Raw genomic sequence first — 22,530 nt, forward strand, 5'->3', positions numbered from 1 at the left:
AAATGAGATTCAATGTGAGTAAGTGTAAAGTGATGCATATTGGGGCAAAAAATCCCAACTTCACATATACACTGATGGGATCTGTGCTGGCAGCGACAGACCAAGAAAGGGATCTTGGGGTGGTAGTGGATAGCTCAATGAAGATGTCACCCCAGTGTGCGGCTGCTGTAAAAAAGGCAAATTCCATGCTGGCCATAATTAGACGAGGAATAGAGAATAAAACTGCTGATATCATACTGCCCTTGTACAAATCTATGGTGAGACCACACTTGGAATACTGTGTACAGTTGTGGTCACCACACCTAAAAAAGGATATTACAGAGCTTGAGAAGGTGCAGAAAAGAGCAACCGAAATGATTAGGGGACTAGAGCAACTGTCCTATGGGGAGCTGTTAAGACGCTTAGGGCTGTTTAGCTTGGAAAGAAGGCGGCTGAGGGGAGACATGATAAAGGTCTATAAAATTATGCATGGTTTGGAGAGAGTGGACAGGGAGAAGTTTTTCTCCCTCTCCCATAATACTAGAACACGGGGTCATTGACTAAAGCTGGAGGGTGAGAGATTCAAAACAGATAAAAGGAAGTATTTTTTCACACAACGCACAGTTAAATTGTGGAACTCCCTGCCCCAGGATGTGGTGATGGCTGCCAGCTTGGAGGGCTTTAAGAGGGGAGTGGACATATTCATGGAGGAGAGGGGTATTCATGGCTATTAGAATGGATACTAGTCATGCTGCATTCCTATTCTTTCTAGTATCAGAGGAGCATGCCTATTATTTTGGGTGCGGTGGAACACAGCCAGGATGGTGCTGCTGCACTTGTCTCGTTTGTGGCTTCCTAGAGGCAGCTGGTTGGCCACTGTGTGAACAGACTGCTGGACTTGATGGGCCTTGGTCTGATCCAACAGGGCCTTTCTTATGTTCTTCTACATCTGCCATATTATTTGTTCTGAGCTACTTTAAATGAGTCTTACTGTTGCCCATTGACACCACACTGCTTTCCCTGAACTGAACCAGGTGAAAGGTCTTGTATCTGCTTGTAAAGAAGTATTTGGAAACAATTGGGTCTTTTGAGGAGAATGCTGTTTTCTTCTAGGACTTGCGAAAACAAAGCTTAACTGTGACATTGTATCATCGCCGGAAGCAAATAGACCAGATCAAATGTTTGGTATATGTTTAACTAAATATTGTGACCTTTTGAAACCAGCAAGGGTTTAGACCAAGGGTGACAAAGTTATGGCACACTGAGGACTTTTATCCAGCCCACGGAGCTGAGGCAGTCACACACACACACCCCCGCTCCTCCCGTTCGGGCCAGAGCGTGCAAGTCGCTGTGAGTTGAGGGAAGGATAGAGGGAGAACAACCTCAGCAAGAAGCCCATCCAAACTGTCTTTCACCCCACTGTTGTTGAAAAGAACTGTTCTTGTCTGTCCAAACTGGGAGATAAGAAATGAAAGCTTTGGGACTTTAATGTGGACCGTCAATAATTTACAATATGTTGTTTAGGAAAGGGGTGTCCCCAGATTCAGTTTTAAGTGTTTGGTTGTTTAAATTCCTGGAGAGAGCAATTAAGTAAGAAGGACACTGCAGGAACATCATTTTTTAAATGGAAGGTCTGTTTGAGCCACCGTGGTGTAGCGGTTAAGGGCAGTGGGCTCTAATCTGGAAAATTGGGTTTGATTCCCCACTCCTATACATGAAGCCTGGTGGGTGACCTTGGGCTAGTTGTCTCAGAACTCTCTCAGCTCTACCGACCTCACAAGGTGTCTGTTGTGGGGAGAGGAAGGGAAGGTGAATGTAGGCCATTTTGAGACTTCTTAAAAGCAGAGAAAACCAGGGTATAAAAACCAACTCCTCCTCCTCGTCTTCTTCTCAAACATTTGTGGGAGCTTATGAAAAGCAGGGTCACTTGTGTCTGGAGTGAAGACAAGCCTGAAGGGAAGGGAGAGAAAAACGACCCAAAGATAGTGGACTGGGAGAAAAATTAGGCCACAACTTTTTTTAATTAAATTTTATTTTTCAGCACAACCCTTACAAATATGTAAACATACACATATAAACATAACCAAGAAGATTGTGACATTATATTGGAGCTTAGTTTGAAATTATATTTCAGTTGTTAACTTCTTTGACTTACACTTCTCTATATTCTCATTATGTTTTCATATCTAATAATATATTTACCATTCTTAAACATTTGTTACTTAGATTTTTATATTCTATTTCTATTCTCAGTTTTTAACTATGTGGCTAAAAATACATTTCGTTTTTCATAAAATTCAGAAGTTGCTCTATTACGTATTAAAGATGTGAATTTTGCCATAGTTGGATATTCTGTTAATTTGCTTATCCATTCAGTTAATTCTGGATGCTTCTCTGCCTTCCACCTTCCTGCATATATCACTCTTGCCACTGTCACCATGGTACTTAAATCATTCATTATATATTTTTGGCATGATGCTTGCCAAGATATTTAATAACATGCTTTTTGGATCCAATGCTTTTCATCATGTATCATTATCCAATATTTTCTTACCTTCCTATGAGTCCTCCGCATATGATACAATGTTGCATCTGTGTACTGATGTTTCCTGTATTTTCCATTAAAGTCTTTATTAGCCTTTGATATAGCTTTAGGCATAATATACGATCTAAAAACATTTTGTACCAATTCTCTCTCAATAGTTGGCATTCTGTGAACCTAATTTCTTTAGTCCATGAATTCTCCCACTGACTCATATTTATACTACCTCCAAAATTTTGCATCCATTTTAGCATACAGCCTTTTACTTGCTCTGTTTCATTTTCATACTGTAATAATACTTTATAAATTTTCCCAAATAAATATCTTAAGTTTCCAGTGATGGTTCATAAATCATCTTCTCTCTTAAACACCCATCTTCTTTTGTTATTTGCTCTTTCACTATTGAAGCCATTTGATGATAATAGCCACTGAATATCCTTTTCTTCATCTTTAATTGTTTGCCAAGTTTTTATTTTCCCTTGGTTATCCATCGTATTCTCAAAAGTTACAAAATCTGTTTTCATCTGTGTACTATTATCACAATATGCATCAACTGGAGATGTCAGTGGTGACACTGGAAAACTTATTCTGCTTCTGCCCTAGAACTATATTCTAAGCAATCCATCTCTTAGGATATGTCTTCCATCTTGCTTTTGAATGGTTTTTAATGAATTCTTAGTCCACAAATAATCAGGTATTCCTTCTTTAATGTCAGTTATTTCCAGTTTTACATTCCTCCGTTCAGAGCATTAATCCAATCTGTTATCCAGACTAGTGCTGTCGCTTGATGATACAATTTGATATTTGGTACATCTGGACCTCTTTTCTTCTTCTCATCTTGTAGTACTTGGGCAGCCTGTTCCTGAAGGGGGGGATGAAGCTCCTTTGGAGCTGGTGTGGGGGCAAACTCACTGGTGTCTGGGCGCCACTACCACCAGCACAGCTATGCCAGCAGGGCTTTCCCAGAAGTGAATGCCCATGCCAGCTTGGGGGGGGGGGCGCGGCCGCATTCCCGGAGGTGGAGCTGCCATTAGGCAGCTTCCACAGCTTATCGCCCTGGGAATGCCCCCTTGAGCAGCAGCAGGGCTGCACCACCTTTTTGGGTGGTGCAGCCTCACTTTTTTCAATGGGGCATTTCCCCCTTTTTTGTTATCTTATTTTTTTAAAATGCTTTTTTAGGCTCTGCGGCTGCCAGGAAACCTCTGAGGAGGCAGTGCAGCTTTGTTGCTCCTGGCCACTGCGAATCTACCCCGCTTCAGGATTGCACTCCAAACCTTACTCTTGTCCTTTTCCCACTCCATATGAAGTTGTTTATTATTCTTCCTCTATGTAAATTGGCAACATTTGGAATAGAAAAACCAATCTTGGTAGGATAGTCATTTTGACTGTAGAAGTTCTTCCCAACCACAAAATTCTTAACTTTCTCCATCTTTGTATATCTTCATTGATGCTTGTCCAAACTTTTTGATAATTATGTTTAAATAGGTAATCATTTTGTCCTATAACATTTACACCAAGATAGTTTATTTCCACCAAGAAGTGGAAATAGAAAAAATAACAGATTGTGTTGTTACCGAAACTCACTGGTGTCTGGGCGCCACTACCACCAGCACAGCTATGCCAGCAGGGCTTTCCCAGAAGTGAATGTAACAACACAATCTGTTATTTTTTCTATTTCCACTTCTTCATCTTTAGTTGCTCTTAATAACATTATCTTTGTCTTCTTGTTATTTAGTTTATATCCAGAGTATATTCTACACCAATTTATTTGTTCCATCATATATTTGAAGGAAATACTTGCTTTTGTTACTGATATTATAATATCATCCACACAGCTTTTCATTTTATATTCTTCTTTATGCTTTTTTATTCCAGAGATTCTTATATCTTGTCTAATTTTTATAGCTGATTATTTCCATTACTAAAATAAATAAGATTGGTGATATCGGGTACCCTTGTCTTGTTCCTGTTGCTGGGGTTTTTTTCCCCCAGTTAAAGATCCATTTATTAAGATTCTGGCTTGTTGCTTAGTATTAATGCTTTGCATCCAGTGCAAAAATTCTGTTCCACAGTCCATTTGTTTCAAGGCCACATCCTTGCATCCTGTTAGACCAGTCTCCGCACGATGTATAGCTGGTCAGATGAAGGTGGGCTGCAGAAAGCAGCTTCAGAACCCCTGGATGAGCCAAGGTTGGGCACAATTGCCCAAGATCTTCTACTCCCTCCCCTTCTGTCCACCCGGTCACAGTAATTGCTTCAGGTTAAGCTGTAAGCAGGCCTTTGTGTACATTTAAGACAATAAAATATTGACTTGCCCTGCACAAAGTATGGGATCACCATCAATTCAAAACTTGTATTACAAATTCCTGAAATGCTCAGACCATTGAATTCTGAAGCTTTTAAAATACTTCTGATTAGAATAATAGTAGTACTGGAATACTGAAACAAGTCTGAAAATGGTTCTATGCAATGTTTTGGGTTCATATTTCCAATGACAGGTCATGCGACCGCAGTAGTTTAGAACAGATTTGAGGAGGAGGAATTTTGTAGATGAACTTCTTGGGGCCAGCATTAGACCATGTTGCCACAAAAACATTTTTAAAACTTTAGTTTTATTTAGAATAAAAACAATTATTAAATTTTACTAATTGTAGTTGTTACTATGAAATTGACTTCTTAAAAATACAATGATTTTTAACTTCTAAAAAATAGGTAAGATTTCTGTAAATGTGAATGCTTAACAGAACAGTTCTTCTATTTGACTTATTCTGGAATGCTAGGATTGGCCTATAGATATAAAATATTTTTTAAGAACAAAGCAAAGCTATTGTATAAAGGGTTCTCCCTGTTCCCTATAGGAGTCATAAGCAGTATACCTCTCCTGGTATACCCCCCCCCCGAAGTTCTACTGATAACAACTTGTTGGTGGTCCCCAGCCCAAAGAGTGTGCGGCTGTCCTCAACAAGAACCAGGGCTTTTCCTGTCCTGGCTCTAGTCTGGTGGAATGCTCTGCCTAGTAACAACAGGGCCATGAGGGACCTGAAAGAGTTCCTCAGGGCCTGTAAGACAGCTATTCCACCAGTCCTATGAATGAGGGCAGCCACAGGTGGAAATAATGCTGGCATCCTCTTCCCCCCTCCTTCTATAACTGGTGTATCTAGGGGAATGGTCGGGTGCTTGGTCTTGACATCTGCAACATAGCAGCAGGTACTATGTTAATTAGGAGCCCCGTGTCGCAGAGTGGTGAGCTGCAGTACTGCAGTCAAAAGCTATGCTCACGACCTGAGTTCGATCCCTACGGAAGTTGGTTTCAGGTAGCCGGCTCAAGGTTGACTCAGCCTTCCATCCTTCCGAGGTCGGTAAAATGAGTACCCAGCTTGCTAGTGGTAAAGGGAAGATGACTGGGGAAGGCACTGGCAAACCACCCCGCAAACAAAGTCTGCCTTGGAAACGTCAGGATGTGACGTCACCCCATGGGTCAGGAATGACCCGGTGCTTGCACAGGGGACCTTTACCTTTACCTACTTTGTTAATTTGGTGCACCATCTGTTTTTAAATTTATGAGTTGACATTTTATTATTTTAAATGTTTTTATTAGGATATATGTATACAAATTGTGATTTTATGGTTGTTACCCGCCCTGAGCCTAGTTGTGGCCAGGGAGAGAGGGCTAGAAATGAAATACATACATGCATACATAAATATTTGCCACTGCTTTTATTTATTTATATTGCCTTTACTACTGATGTCTGCTTGTGTTTTGAAGATTCCTACAATTACAGCAGATGACTAGGAGAAGCTTTGCTATACTGCCCTACGGGGGCATGGATCACACAGTCTTCCTCTTGCTAATGAATGATAATACAATGAAATAAAAAAGATAAAGTGCTTCCAAGTGGCTTTCTTGTTTACATAGAATATTTTACTGTGGGGAAAGAATAGGCCATCTGTTGACAATAATGACTAGTCAATTGGTGCATTGAAGCTTCTTCTTTGCTCTCTTGCCAGATAAGAAAATGTGGCTATTTTTAGTATCTGTCAAGAGCTTAGGCAGCTATTATAGTCGGACACACCTTTAACTGCTTGAATGCGAGACATTTACAACTGCAGTCGCTCAATAAGCCCAGTTTTAGGTTGCTGCTTGAGCAACTGCAGTCCAAGCAGAATAAACCACTATTATTTTCTAGGCAAGGTCCCACTGGCCAGTTTAACTGTTTACCTGGCCTGTGATGGTACAACATTGAATTGGCATGACAAACCAGAGACTTCATGTCTAGGGCCTTGCTAACAAAATCCCCTTTTTCATTGTTAGATTTTTAAAATATCATTTAGTTTTATTTTTGAAAAGCCAAAAAAACAAGACCAGAATATAAGAAAGGATCATTGCTTCATAGAACCCCTTTTTGGAAATATGGGGGCATTTTTTTAAAGGGAGAATAGCCTTGGCATACATGAAAGCATTGTTTTGGCTTCCTTTTGAATTGCTGATTCACCAACGTCATTCTAGTTTTGAACTATTATCCTCCTGTTTAGTGTTCAGTATTGTAATCCAGTTTTATAGCAGCAGCAATTTCAGAACAGGATATTGATGCTATCTTCAGATCCACAGCTGCCTGTTTTATATTGTAGCTGCAGATCAGTTGACTCACTGAGGGAAACCTCAGCAGTTTGTTTTAACACTTATTAGATTCAACATTATAGCTCTTTATATGTTTATTTAAATGGTAGTCAATTATTTGGTTGGTTTGAATTCAGTAATATTTGAAGTATTAGTGCGTTTTGCATGCTTACATACATCTATGGTGGCTCTTATCCTATGAGATCAATTAGTGTTGCAGGACATGTCTGTGACTGCTTGTGGCTACAGGCTACTGAGATCTCTGAAAGTTTGTTCGTGGAGGGTTAGCTGACCCTCAGCAAGAGCATAGGAGGTAAAATAAAGTCCACAATAGGTAGAAATCATTCCCTCTTTTTGCTCTTTCTTTAGAGCAGAGTGGGAGGGTACAAGCCTGTGTGTTCTAAGATTTTCATCTTAGAATGCCATCTCACAATTCAAAATGTGATGTTTGTTTATAGAGATGCATTATGACATCATCCCTGATGATTCTCTGTTTCAGTATGCATGGGGCAACATAGCTTTCAGAGCAAAAGGTGTTACGCAAGTAGGTGCAATGCACAAGGTCCTAAGCATTTAGAAAGGCTTTATACCAGCACGATAGACATCTAGAGTGTGAAAGAAGCAGGTATTACAGTTGGGATTTGCAGCAACTTCTCCACAGTCCTGCAGACTACCATGGTTTGGATCTCAAGAACCATTAATGGAACTTGCAGAATGGGTCTTTACTGTCATTGCCCCCCCCCCAATCTACAGTCCTTTGTGCCATCCTAAATCCTGCTCCTGAGAATCAGGTGACCTTTAGGATTGCTAGGAACTGCATTTGGAGGTAGGAAATCCATGGACTCCTCCACTGTATGAACGTGAAGTGCCTTCAGTTTCTGGAAGAGGTGACTCCCACCCATATAATGAAAAGCCTCTCCAAAAGTATTAGATTTGCATGGGGAATGTTGTGCAACATCGGTTCAAATTTCTGTTTGTTGAAACTGTGCTGGTACAACAAAAATTCAGTCCAATTCCCCTCCAAGTTATTTTTAAATATTTATTGGATCCTTCAGAGTTCATTCATGTTAAAATTGCTACCAAAGGTTCATGAACTGCTGGGCAAGGGCAAAAGAGCGTATTTTGACTTCCAACAAGAAATGACTCAAATACGGCTGAAATTCTGTTTGTTAGGAAATGTCTCCTATTGTATTACATTATCTCTTTATGTACTCCAATCTGATTGAGAGGCCTTCTATGTTTTCCTTATGGCATTCCATAAATGTTAGGGAGCAAGGCCTTTTTCAGTGTCCTATTGTGATGTTTTTCATTGTCAAATGAAATGTGTATGTTCAAAAAGGCATTGAATGTTTCCTTCTTTGTTGTTGCTGCTGAATGGGCAATAAAATATGAAATGTGTACAAGACCAAAATAATGATAATAAAGACCCCTAATTTCATATATACATTTATATACCAGTGTGATGTAGTGGTTAGTGATAGACTAGGATCTGGAAGATCCCGGTTTAAATCCCCACCCTGCCATGAAAGCCTTCTGGGTGACCTTGGGCCAGTTACACACTCTCAGCCTAACCTACTTTACAAAGTTGTGAGAATATGTTGGAGGAGAACAGAATGATGTAAGCTACTTTGGGCACCCTTTGGGGAGCAAGGTGCAGTATTTATATCCCATAACAACTCTACTTTCCCTCAAGAATCATTTATAAAAATAATCTGAGGATTGTGGCGGGTTGCATCAATGAAAATTTCAGCTCAGTGGTAGAAAAGGGAAACTCGGATAAGGAATTGTAGATAAAACAACCATTGTAATAGTGTATTTTGTGTGATCTGTAACGTGGACAGATTTGGAATAGTCCTGGTCATTGAATCTCAAAAAGTATATTGTAGTATATTGTAGGAAGCAGGGTGATAATAGCTCTCTCTTTCTCCCCCCCCCCCCAAGAACCCTTCTGACTAAATAAGTATGCTTGAGCAGGAGGCTATAATAAATAAATATTGGTGGATTTTCTTTTCTTGGCAAGGCTGTGTTAATTAAATTGCTCTTAGGCTGATGTGTTTTGTTACTTTTTTTGTATAGGTTGTTTTTTCTTAGGGTTTTAAAAAAGATTTGGCTGTATTTTTATGATTTTAAATGTAAAGAACGCTTAGGAGATTTTTACAGAGTGCAGCTGTCTAGTAAATATAAATTAGGCTCAAGCAGAAATGTTTAAAGATGGCTGATCACCTGCTCCCCTGTATTTTAAAATAGTTTTTGGTGGTATGGGTACTCAATGTTATTTTGAGTCAAGTAAGGAAATTGTTAGGTTTGCTGAAGCCACGCATTGAAATCCAGAACCCCATATATAATGCAATTTAAGCAGAATTACACCCTTCTGAGTCCATACAAGTTGATGAATTGTGCTGCTAGTGATGTAGGAAAGGAAGTTCAAGCTATGAGCACACCATCTTTCTTGTTTTACAATTTTATATAGACCCATTTAATCATCAAATTAAATAATAAACCATTTTAAGAGAGAATAATTAAACCTTTTTATTTCTGTAAAATGGATAGTTGGATTCTTTGGTAGTCTATACCATATGTGCAAAATGCATCCATCAGTTAGATGGGTCGTATTGTAAATCAAGCTGCTGTTTGCACATTGGTGGTTTTTGTTTAATCAAAACAGAGCAGTAATCTCTCTGTTTCTCTGTTGCTTTTGGAACTCATCATCCGCCTTGAGTTAGCTGACTCTTCTGTTACTACCTCTCTGATGAGGCAAACAGATGATCTTGCTTGCATGTATGCTGCTGCAGTTGGGATATTTCAATTTAAAAGGAAATTCTAGATGGGTATATGTTGAAAAGGATGAAGAGTTTGGGAAGGAAAGCCTTTTGAACAGATTTGTATTTAAGAAAAAAAACTTGAAAAACATACTTTAAAGCATTTCTGCTTTTATCTACATACCAATGAATTTTAAAAAGAAATTTGGTTTGCTTTTTAGCGAGAAGCAGAAATACTTTAAGTTGCATATCAATAGTGTAAAAGGGACACATACATTGGGTGGAACAAAAAGGCCCACAACATCAGCATGAAAACAATTGGAGGGGGGGGGAGGATTGTTTGTATATCTGTAGCTTCAGAGGACCTGACCTGGATAGACAAGGCTAGCCCAATCTCTTTAGATCTCAGAAGCTGCGCAGGGTTGGCACTGGTTAGTATTTGGATGAGCGACCACAAAAGAAGTCCAGGGTTCTGACGCAGAGGCATGCAATGGTAAACATCTGTGAACGTCTCTTGCCTTGAAAACTCCATGGGGTCGTCATAAGTCAGCTGTGACTTGACGGCAAAAAAAAAAAGGGTATAGGATTGTGATATGAATTGTTTGGATAACTGTCATTTTTTTATTTGAGAGGTGCCAATTTAGAATTCAAATAGAGCCTATTCATGAAGGGGGGGGGGTGAAGCTCTTTAGGAGCCAGAGTGACCCTGCGCTGGCATGGGTACCACCTTATGGAATAAGGTGGCATCTACGCTGGTGTGGGGGCAAACACCGGTGTCCTGGTAGGGAAACCCCACGCCTGTATGGGGGGCATTCCTGGGGCATTCTTGGGGGAGGAGTTGCCTTTTCAAAGGTCAGGCTTATGGCAGGGAGCTGGTTTATGAGCAAAGTGACATCAATCACACCAAAATGTTTCTTTCTGTTTTCTACATTTTATATTGTATGTGTACACACAATATAAAATGTAGACAATAGAGAAATTTTATATTAGTAGGCAGAGGTAAAATATCCTGTGTACTTTAAAACCAGTGCTTTGTTAATTTATTGATGATGTCAAAAGTTATAAATAAGATATGTCTTTATTAAAATGTCATTGTGATAATCATAATTGTAAAAGATGATTAGATGTTTTACAAGTTGGAGGATGGAAAAGTGAGAGAAATACATTGCCAAACAAGGAGAAAATTCCGAACAGGTCGATGGGAGAGCTGTTCAAAGGACTGTATTCCGGTAAAGATGACTGTTTAGAATAAATAGCTTCACAACTTCAAAACACTGGGAGATATAACCCTGAGGCTTAAGCACACCTGTACCTTTAAGGGAGCTGTTTTCAATTTCTTGTCAGCTTCCTTTTAAGTCAGAAGTTAGGTAAATGGTTTCTAATGTGTGTGTAGAAATCATTCTTTGGCACCAGCCACATTTTGAGGGAGTTCAAAATAGAAATGGGTTTTAATTATAAGTGTCTGTAATTGTATGAATGTGATTTTTTTTTCATGTATAGAAAGTCAGGGGAGTTTTGACAATATTCCTCTTGATCTGGCCTTGCAATGGATTCCACAGAAGAATGCCCTTTAGAGATACCTTTGTACTCTGAACTGTTGAAGGACTGCTGCTGTGTTTGTCTAACAGGGAGGAAGATTTTTTGTTTTAGCAGCAGGGGGTCATTTATGTTCAGATACAATGTATGTGAATCATGAAATATAAACCTAGATGAGAAGACCTAGAATCTTCTTCTTTGCTAAGGGTCCTAGTGTAGCTGAAGAGAAAAGGTAGGGAAAATGAGAACATGGTTAGCAAAAAAATGTAGAAAGTTACTATCAATGCTCCATGTGATGTTTACATTAGCAGGTTATTGGTCAAAATAGAATTTGGCATTTGAGTCACTTCTCCCTCTCTCTCTCTCTCTCTGTGTGTGTGTGTGTGTAAACTATAAAGTTATGTAGTGGTGTGATTATATGTGATTCCCTATTAAAACTATAAATCTCTTTAGACATGCAGTCACTTTGGCAGGATTTATTTCTGCCCAATTGTATACATTAGGACCCATGTATATTTATTGTGTGTGCAATGACTGTATATAGCACTGGACTAATGATAAGTTAGGATCTTTCTATGTATTTGTATCAATGAAATTGTATCACTTTTTCTTTCTCTGCTCTGTTTAGCGTTGAGGGTGAAGCTCCTGGAAGTGAAACCGGCACATCACTGGATAGCCCATCTGCTTATCATCAAGGAACTATAACTCACAGTTCAGCGTTAAGCCCAGACCATTACGACCATTCTCCATACGGGCTATATTCTGTCTCTCCTGGGCAGCAAAGGCCCCGGAGACCCAAGCTTCAGCATTCAACATCCATACTGAGAAAACAAGCAGAAGAAGAAGCTATTAAAAGGTCAAGGTCACTTTCAGAGAGCTATGAACTCTCTTCTGACTTGCAGGATAAGCAGGTACTTGAACTCTTCTGTTTTATTTATGAACCGTGTTAAATTGTGTCATAGAAAAGAAATGTTCAACATTCATAAATAGATTAATTTCATATTAATCTGATAATTTGACATATCCATGCATTATTCAGATTTGTGTGGTCCTTGACAGCTAATACTTACGTTGAGAGATAATTTTATTTATTTACTTACTTTTTTTTACACCATTGTTCTCTGCAATGGGTTTACAATGTTCTGCCCTCTTCTGTTTTATCCTCACAACAGCCCTGTAAGGTAGGCTAGTCTGAGAACGTTTGACTGGCCCAAGGTCACTGTGGCAGAGTGAGGATTTGAAGCTGGGTTTCCCAGATCTAGTCCCAACACTCTAACCCAGTGGTACTCACTCCACAGCTTGTTAAGAACCTCATTCACAATTACCATCAACCAAAAGAACCACATTGACTCATCCTTAGCATGAAGCCTGCACCTTAGGGTGCAGCTTACTTGTTCTTCTGGGGATTGTTTTCAGGATGAGAATCACCTGTCAAACACAAACCCCACTAGGCAAGAACCTTGTCCAGTTTTCTGAAACATGGGGAGATGCTATATTGGGGAGCAGTGCTCAGAAGAGCCACTTGTAGCTCCCAAGTCAATGAGTGATTATCAGTGCTCTAACCATTACACTATGCTGGTTCACTTTTGCATGTTCTTGAAAATAAAGAGGCATGGATTTATTTTGAAGTAATTTCAGGCTTGCTTGCCTAAGCTCTTCCCCCCCCCCCCCCAATCTGAAAAAGCCTTCCTTTGGGTTCCTACCTGTGAGAGCTCTGCTAAGGCCTCTTCCCAAGGGGAAAGTCCTCTGGGTTATGGTTAGGGTTAGTCAAGTAGCAGGTTGTTTGATAGTGATGAAGATGGTTCTTCGGCTCCCCTAGGCATAAGATGTTTGGTGCTTTAAAGGTCAAAACCAGCACCAAAACCAGTCCAGTAACAGATTGGAAGCGAGCGTAGATGATATAATACTGGTTTAATATGGTCACACCGTCCAGAACCTGTAAGGACACTAGGTGCTGGATTTTGGACCAATTGAAGTTGCTATCATAGATTTCCATTACATTCAAATTGGCAAATTATGATTTGCACTTTCCTTGTAAAACTGGGTTAAACCAATATGTGGAATCCTGGTTTGCAGGCACCGGCCATACTTTTCTGTCTCAAATGGAAAACTGCAGTTTGCCACAGAAGTAGAAGTAGAAAGAAGTCATTATTTCACTGTATGCGAGGGAAGGAGTTTAGGGAGCAGGGTAGGCAAAAGTCATCCTTATGCTCCTTCAAGGCTTGTTTATATAGTGGTAAATCATGGTGCACTGCTACATCTGAACCATGCCAGTACTGATGATGGATGTTTGGTAATCATCCAGAATAAAAACCAGATTTTTAAAAGCGACAAGACATTGCAGGAACACAAAAACATAAAGAGTCAATTAACAAAATAAAAACTAATTAAAAACATAACCAAATCTGCCAAAATAGTTTATTCTCTGCCACATGGTCTCTGAAGTAGAACCGTCTTGCATGCCTTTCTAAATACAGCCAGTGAAAGCACCCTCTGGATTTGCCACAGAGAAAGCCTGTGGGACAATCATAAGAATGGGCACCACAAGGAGAAGTCTGTCTGAGGAACTTAACTGGCATGTCAGAGCGTACCAGTAGACAATGGTTCAATTAGCATGAGGGTTCAATTAGCATTAGGCTATGAAGGGCTTTAAATGTTCAAACCAGGATTTTAATTGGCCCTGGAAGCAGGTAATCAGGGCAACTGATATAGCACTGGAGCTACTTCCTAACCAGCATCACTTCAGTCTTGTCTGGATTAAGGTTCATTTTGTTTACCCTCAGCCACATGATCATTGGACCTTTACAGTTGCCTCTGGCTGCGGAGATAATGAGATATAGAGCTGGGTCCCTGAATGATTCGCTATGCCAATAAAGGTTTTGAATTGAATTGATATAGAGCTGGGTGTCATTTGCATATCAGTGACCATCTACACTGAAGTTCCTCATGATCTTGGCCAAAGGTCACAAGCTTATTTATAAAACACTAAATCAGCATAGCCCTGACCTAGATGGCTCAGGCTAGCCTGAAATCAAATCTCAGAAGTGAAGCTGGCTCAGCCCTGGTTAATACTTAGTACTAAAGGCAGCTTCACCCCCGAGAACGCCACCCACCTGCATGACTTCACAGGCAGCGGGGGCCAGCGGTGCCGAGACACGGGTGTGTTTGCCCCCGCGCTGGCTCCAAAGGAGCTTCGCCCCTCGCTTCAGGAATGGGCTGTAAGAAATCCAAGATGTAAGAACTTTTATAATTAGTTCAGTAAACATCAAAATGTCTTCAGCCTATGTGAATCTAAGAAACAATGTATTTGGAAAGGTTTCTACTAAGAAACTTTGTGTGTGTGTGTGTGTGTTCAAATATAATTTTACAATACATCTAAAATGTTTTCAGTAACTTTAGCTTCTTTTTATTAAATTACAAACATAATTAACATTTTAATGTGTGTGACTGAGCTGCATTTTGTAGAAAATCAAGGAAGAGTTTGTTTTACTACACTTGTTAGATCATTGATTAATCCTTCCTAATTTCATCAAAATCAAAAATCTGATTAGTTTCTTCAGTATGGCTAATTAAATTGCTGCCCTTTATCTAGAAATAATTTTCAGAGATGTGGGTAATACTCCTTTTCTTTAGTTAATTAAGTTTATATGCGATAAAGATCTCTTTGATGGATAACTTTATGTGCAATTGTACAGGTAATTTACCATTCTGAAGAGGGATTGTGTACATACTCTCTTGTGAGAGAATCATGGTTATCTATTCATTACAACTGTGACATATAATAATCCGTACAGCATGAGTGTGATAAAATATTTATGTTTCCTTTTTAGGTTGAAATGCTAGAACGGAAATATGGAGGCCGTCTCATAACTAGACATGCTGCTCGTACTATACAGACTGCTTTTCGCCAGTATCAGATGAACAAAAACTTTGAGCGGCTTAGAAGTTCTATGTCTGAAAATCGTATGTCAAGACGCATCGTGCTGTCCAATATGAGAATGCAGTTTTCGTTTGAAGGACCTGAGAAAGTCCACAGTTCCTATTTTGAGGGGAAGCAAGTTTCTGTTACAAATGATGGGTCAAAGCTGGGAGCCCTTGTCCAATCTGAATGTAGCGACCTTGGTGACTCAGCTACAATGAAATCTCCAGCAGCATCTACTGACTTTGCTGATGCTATAACGGAACTGGAGGATGCTTTTTCAAGACAAGTGAAATCTCTTGCAGAGTCAATTGATGATGCCCTGAATTGTCGTAGCCTACACTCTGATGAGGTACAGATACCTGATCAGGTCAGAAGTCGTGAAATAGAGAGGGACAGTTGTCAAGTTAAACCAACAAGCCATAATGTTGATCATAGAAAACTTGATGAGATGACTGCATCATATAGTGATGTTACATTATACATTGATGAAGAAGAATTATCCCCACCACTGCCCCTTTCCCAATCTGTGGATAGGCCATCTAGCACAGAATCTGACGTGAGGCTTCGGTCAATAAACCCCTCTCAAGAGTACTGGTCTATGACGCACAAAGATCATAAGATAGACACTGACACAAGCTGCAGGAGTACCCCTTCACTAGAATCCCAGGAGCAAAGAATGAGAATGGACCATCTGCCTTTACTAACTATAGAACCACCAAGTGACAGTTCAGTGGACTTAAGTGATCGTTCAGAGCGAGGATCATTGAAGAGGCAGAATGCGTATGATAGAGGAATTACTAGTCAGCAAGGTAGTCCAAAACACATCTCACATGGTATCCCGACCAAGATAATATCCCGAGAGGAGCAGGAAAATAGACATAGGCCAAGGCCTATTGATAGCCACTTAGCTATTAATGGCACAGCAAATAGGCAAAGCAAATCTGAGTCTGATTACTCTGATGGTGACAATGACAGCATTAATAGCACTTCCAATTCCAATGACACAATAAACTGCAGCTCAGAATCCTCTTCTCGAGATAGCCTAAGGGAACAAACTTTGAGCAAGCAAACATATCACAAAGAGACTCGCAATAGCTGGGATTCTCCTGCCTTCAGTAATGACATCATCAGGAAGCGCCACTATAGGATTGGACTGAACCTTTTTAATAAGTGAGTACATTTTTTTCCATCCTTCCCTCCCAAGAAGCAATGGTTTTGTTTTGTTTTTTGAATAGATAAATATTTTATTTCCTATCATAGAATAAAAGAATTGGCTGCAAGTCTGATGTTAAGGTTAACACATGCACAAACATTGTGTGTTATCAGCTGCCTATTTCTATCTAATTCCCGGTTTATTACACCTACTCTCCCTCTTTATCTCCCCTCCCTCATTGCCATATTGCTTTTTAAACCTCGGGGTACTTCTTAGACAAGTGGTCTTTTGAAAGCCCCCCACCCCCAGTTCTCCTTCACAGAAAAATTGAAAGAGATGGGGTGAGGGGTACGGAATATTTGGGCAAATGGTAGAAACTGGCGCAATTGAAAAGCATTTAAAAGCAAAAAATAATAAGCACTGGAGTTCTCAGTGTTCCTTCAAGGGCCAAAGTTGTTAACGTTGGACCAAGAAAATTTATAATCTTGTAATATTCATGGAATCTGCATGCTACTGTTTCACTGCAGCGGCTAAAGCAGAATTCTCCTGTCTATAGGTTGGGTAGAGTTGTCCATTCTACTTCACATTGTTCTAAAAATAAATAATCTCTTATTGACAAAGGGTCAGTAAGCCTGTTGACAAAACATTGTGTTTGTTGTAGCAGGATACTACCTTTGTGGTCCTTCCAGTACTGTGTAGGGCATAGAATCAGGCTGAAGGAGCAGTACCTTTGGTTGATTATAATTGATAAGGTAAATGATCACATTAAATGTAGGAAGATCTCATGGCTACTTCATGCATTACACTTCAGTGTAGGCATGAGCACTAAAGATACGGAAGAGAAAAGTGAATAAGGAACAGTGACAGTATGACAAATGCTGACTCCTTTCCCAAGCAACAGACTCTATAGCACAGTAGTCAATGCAGGAAGCCTTGTGAGATATCAGGTGGGGCCAAAGAAGCACTCAGGGCCAACATAAAATGGTACGGAGACAAGGGGAAATGTCTTCATGGTCCTCCCCCTGTCAGAGGGAGAGCATAGGAAGAAGAAATACCTCAGAATTCCACTTCCTTGCAGATTGAGGCTGTTATTGCCAAAGAGCCTGGGTGGTGCACTACTTCCACAATGCATTTTGCAACATCCTAAATAATGTAAAGTCAGTGCCTTTATTTGCTTATGCGTGTACACCACCCAGTCCCTTTAATTTGTAAATGCAGTAGTATCAGCTAATTATGTAACATGTGCAGCAGCATTCTGTTTTGATATCGGAGTCATTCCTTAGATTGACAGGTTAGGGTTTCTTTTTAACTTCCAATAAGAATGCAAATCACGTTACACAATATTTTGTTGTAAGTCATTTGTCATAGGGGCAGGAGATGGGAGAATCAACTTATTTTAGTGGACGATGCTAACCTTAAAACCTCTAAGTTGTACCTGTATGCTCAGAACCTTTATAATTTAGTCCTTGAATTTTTCTTTCTCCTGCACATGCTTGCTACTATTTTGTTGTTACACTATGTCACGTATTGAGCGCAGTAATTTAGTGAAATGTTGGGTGTGTGAAAAAATGAACATTTACAGCATTTTTATAAGGAGGTATATAACCCTTTTCAAATGTTGAAGTGAAATCTAGCCTTCAGTTGCAGTGCCCAGCATTAACTGCTTGGAAATGTCCTCAGAAGCTGGAATGGAGTCACTACCTCATTCACAGCCAATCAGATTTCTTTTAGTATTAAATATTCCAAGCACGCAATTGAAGCTGCATACTAGGATTAATCAGGATTCTCTTGTCACAAAACCCAGAGAGCTGATCAGGTTATAATCTCATTTTAAAGTGGCCTCTATAAAAGGAAGGAGTTTGTTGTCTACCACAGCCAAGTATCTCTCTGACTATAATTATGCGGGTCAGTATTTGCCAGCTCATTTGTTGTTTGCAGGAATTCAGGGCGGTTAGGCTATCCAACTGAATAGCAGAGACAGCTGCCTTTTTCAGCTGTTTAGAGGAAGACCATTTATTATTCATGAACAACAACACCACAGGAGGGAAGCAGTACCTTGTAAGGAACAACAATAGCCAAAGCAGTATAGCTTCAGGTAAAATAAATGACTAGATACATCAAAAGTGAAATATGTGGGTAAAAGTGAACACCATATTATCCGAGGTAAACAGATCCGTGAATATCCAAATGAATTGTTATTCAAGAGATTGAGCATAAACAGTGAAACTTCCCAAAAAACTAAGTGCGTGAGAGATTCTACTGTTGGGGTACTCTCTGGATTCCAGTACTTTGCATTTTAAACTCTTTGACAAATTGTGATGATCAAATGCTTAGTGTAGGGCCAGTTCTACTGACTGTGTCAAAAGTCTTCATCATGAGTACATGGAACAAACCAGACGATTTCTTTAACAGTTTAATAGGTTGGTGTTGTCAGGGTTAAACTGGCAGGTTAGGCAGTCCTCATGACCAGCAAAGCTTACCTTTTAGTGTTGGGGGAAAGGTAATTAAAGTAGTCCTCATGTGCAGATGTCTTTCTCCACTTTTCTATCTTTCAGCTGTTGTTTGTGTGTCTTTGCTGTAGTGTAGAGAGCTCCTGCAGAGCTTTTACTGGCTTTTATTTTCTGTAGCACTTCAGAGGGGAAGGAAAGAGAGAGGGTTTGTTTTCTAGGAGGTGTAGAATAAACTGACAGTCCCATCCAACTGCAACAGCATCTCTGGTCAATGTCCTGGGCATGCTCTATAGCAGAGATGTAAGTTAAATAATGAACCTCTGATGTGGAGAGAGCAGCGCAATTGCAGTTGACGATATAACCCCACAGACACCCACTAGTCATGAATCAGCATGATGATGACACCCCTGTGACAAATAGAGAGAAGTAGCCAATTAACGCACAGTGATTTGGCCAACCCCACCCCGATGTCAGCCGTCTATTGTCCACACACAGCACATTGCAAGGATGACCTGAGCCTTTTGCAGCCAGCAGAGAACTGCACATTCAGAGAAAGCATTCCTGGCCACTCCCTAGTAGCTTCCTGAGGAAAGTCAAGTTTGTGGCAAACAGGAGCCATGGGATTGTACCCCACCTTTGGGGATGCTGGTAAGAAGGGAAAGTTCTCCTTTGGTCAACAGTGTTATCAGTGGCAAAACAGGTGGAAGTGTCTGGACTGGAACCCACAACTCATGTATTTGAGATCAGACTTCTAACCACACACCCAGATTGGCTCACAGGAATAAGACACAGCTTGGTGCATTAGGTAAAGGCAAGGTGAAACTAATGCCCGATTTGCAAGATCAGTAATCTGGTTTTCCTTTCCTTGGGTTCAAAAACCACTCTCTGTTGGTATGTATGAGTGTCATTTTAAAAATACATTTAACAACTTCCCAATCTTTTAAAAGATAAAACATCTATCTAATTAGAGGGTGCTTTTCAGTTGTGCTAATAAAGTATCCTTTCTAATTTAGTCTTTGAATTTTGAATTTTTCTTTCAACGATCATCTATTTCTTTCCTGCAAATGCGACTGTGAAATATAGTTTTTTTCTTATCCCTTAATTTTTCATTCAGGGGCTAAAACAGAAATAGAACATTTTGTAACATTAATGGACTTAATTGAGTTTTTTGTTAAATATTTTTTTATTGATAAGCCAGCTACTTGCATATGGTTAATACTAGGGTCAGTCCCAAAATGTAGAAGATTGGGATCTGTGGATACAAATAAGTTATACATCTTTGTGGGGGTTTTTCCATCATAGAAACACAGATCATTGCATTTTTTGTTGTTCAGGAACCAAGAAGCACAGATGGAGCTCAATAATTTTGAGTTGTAATTCATATATTTGAACAAAGCACCTCTGAGTTCTTTCCACTTATGTGGATCAAGGAAATACTATATTAGTTTGTCCTTGTGGAAGCAACAGTCTATTATTTTGTTTGTTTCAGGATGATAATGCCAAGGCAGGCTGATTTTAAGACATGATGAAAAGGCAGTTTTGAGAATATGCTATTTTGAGGGAAACTGTATATTTATTTAACTTGCTTGGTATCAAATTTATACTAGTGTAGTGCAGCAGAGTCAGCATGTTGGACTATCTGGTAATGTTATTTTCAATACATCTCAAGAGGGAAAAGATTGGGTTTGCATGACTAACTTGGAATAAAAATAGCAGGGTCACCTTATTCTTGGGAAATGATTTCTTCTTGTATGAATAAAAAGCTGGGGATCCATTTGTTTTATAGGAGTTCTTAAACCATAGAAAATGGAGTATCTGTGTTCTCTTCTCCATTCTGTTATAAAAACCTTTGCATAGCCGTATTGAAATGCATGTATACCATTATTGTTGCTTAAGAGTAACAGTATCAATCATCTTGAATCTGAAGAGATAAAATTCAGGCTACAGAGTATATGATAAGCACGAGGGAGCCCATGCCATTTAAATGATGGAAAACGTACAGTTGTTTCAGCATCCCAGTGACTTCAGTTGGGTATTTAATGTTAGAAGGTTTGCACATATGCAATATATAAAACGGCTTTTTCCCCTGAATTGTTAGCGGAGGCAATTTTTGTAAAAGCCTCAAGTCCTTCTAGCAAATTGTTGCTAGAAAGCAGCAGCATGCTCCTTTTGGCTCATGCGTTATTTTTTCCTCACAGCTGTGGTTATGGGACTTCTCCAGATGGGGGTTTTATTGTATATTAATCAGACCTTAGACTTAATAAAAAGCTAGGAAATTTCCCATAGAAGTTGTTTAACTTGTAATTTCTTTAATTTGCATTTTTATTTCTTCATGATACTGCTGAATCAGCCTGCATATAATCTCTACAGCATATGTTGCACTTTTTTCTGAGTCTGCAGTTGTGGAAGAAACAGGGAAGCAGGAACAGATTGCGAACCAAGGAGAAGGAGGCTTTTCCCAGGTAGAGGCATCACAAAATAAGTAGGAAAATGTCCAAGAAACTGAGAGAAAATGTCAAACTTCAGCTGCACTGAACAAATATGCCAAATTCCAAGTAATCCCAGTACTGAGAGCCAGCGTGGTATAGTTGGTATACTGATGGACTAGGTATTGCTACTCAGCCATGAAACTCATGGTGGGTGACCTTGGACTATTCATTTTCTCTCATCTTCTCTGTGTTATACAGGTGGACAGATGAGGGCATATCTGATTAGATAAAACCAAAACTAATAAATAAAAATCAGAAATCAGAACGAGATTGAGACTGGGAAGGGCAGCCATGAAGGAGCTAGAAAATATTTTGAAGTGTAAGGAATATGTCACTGGCCACCAAGACTAGATTAATTCATGCCATCGTATTCCCTATTACTATGTATGGATGTGAAAGCTGGACAGTGAAGAAAACTGATAGGAAGAAAATAGATTCCTTTGAAATGTGGTGTTGGAGGAGAGTGTTACGGATTCTGTGGACTGCCAAAAAAACAAATCAGTGGGTTATAGATCAAATCAAGCCTGAACTGACCCTAGAAGCTAAAATGACTAAACTGAGGCTATCATATTTTGGTCATGTCATGAGACGACAAGAGTCACTGGAAAAGACAGTCATGCTAGGAAAAGTTGAGGACAGCAGGAAAAGAGGAAGACCCAACAAGAGATGGATTGATTCAATAAATGACGCCACAGCCTTCAATTTGCAAGATCTGAGCAAGGCTGTCAAAGACAGGACATTTTGGAGGACTTTCATTCATAGGGTCACCATGAGTCGGAAGCGACTTGACATCACTTAACACACACAATAAATAAAAGTTCTGATGTCGGCACATTTTGCAGCAGGGAAGTTTAACCCTCCAACTTCAGGAAGTTTTCTATATGGTGTCTTACTGACTGGAAAAGACTGGAGTCACTGGAAAAGACAGTCATGCTAGGAAAAGTTGAGGGTAGCAGGAAAAGAGGAAGACCCAACTAGAGATGGATGGACTCTATAAAGGAAGCCACAGCCCTCAATTTGCAAGATATGAGCAAGGCTGTAAAGATAGGATGTTTTGGAGGACATTGGTTCATAGGGTCGCC

At 39.7% G+C, this 22,530-nt stretch overlaps 1 protein-coding gene across 10 annotated transcripts in view; it reads left to right on the forward strand.

Annotated features, from left to right (window-relative positions):
- IQSEC1 (IQ motif and Sec7 domain ArfGEF 1) overlaps nt 1-22,530 on the forward strand; it is a 414,894-nt gene that overhangs the window by 345,548 nt on the left and 46,816 nt on the right. For all 10 annotated transcript variants that reach the window (XR_008933803.1, XM_056861538.1, XM_056861610.1 and 7 more), the window contains 2 exons: nt 12,063-12,345; nt 15,265-16,526. Coding sequence is in view for 9 of the 10 variants with exons in the window: in XM_056861538.1 (XP_056717516.1) it covers nt 12,063-12,345; nt 15,265-16,526 (1,545 nt within the window). In the remaining variant the exon portion in view is untranslated. The remainder of the gene's footprint in view (nt 1-12,062; nt 12,346-15,264; nt 16,527-22,530) is intronic.

Source organism: Euleptes europaea, chromosome 1, assembly GCF_029931775.1.
Source record: "Euleptes europaea isolate rEulEur1 chromosome 1, rEulEur1.hap1, whole genome shotgun sequence".
NCBI lineage: Eukaryota > Metazoa > Chordata > Lepidosauria > Squamata > Sphaerodactylidae > Euleptes > Euleptes europaea.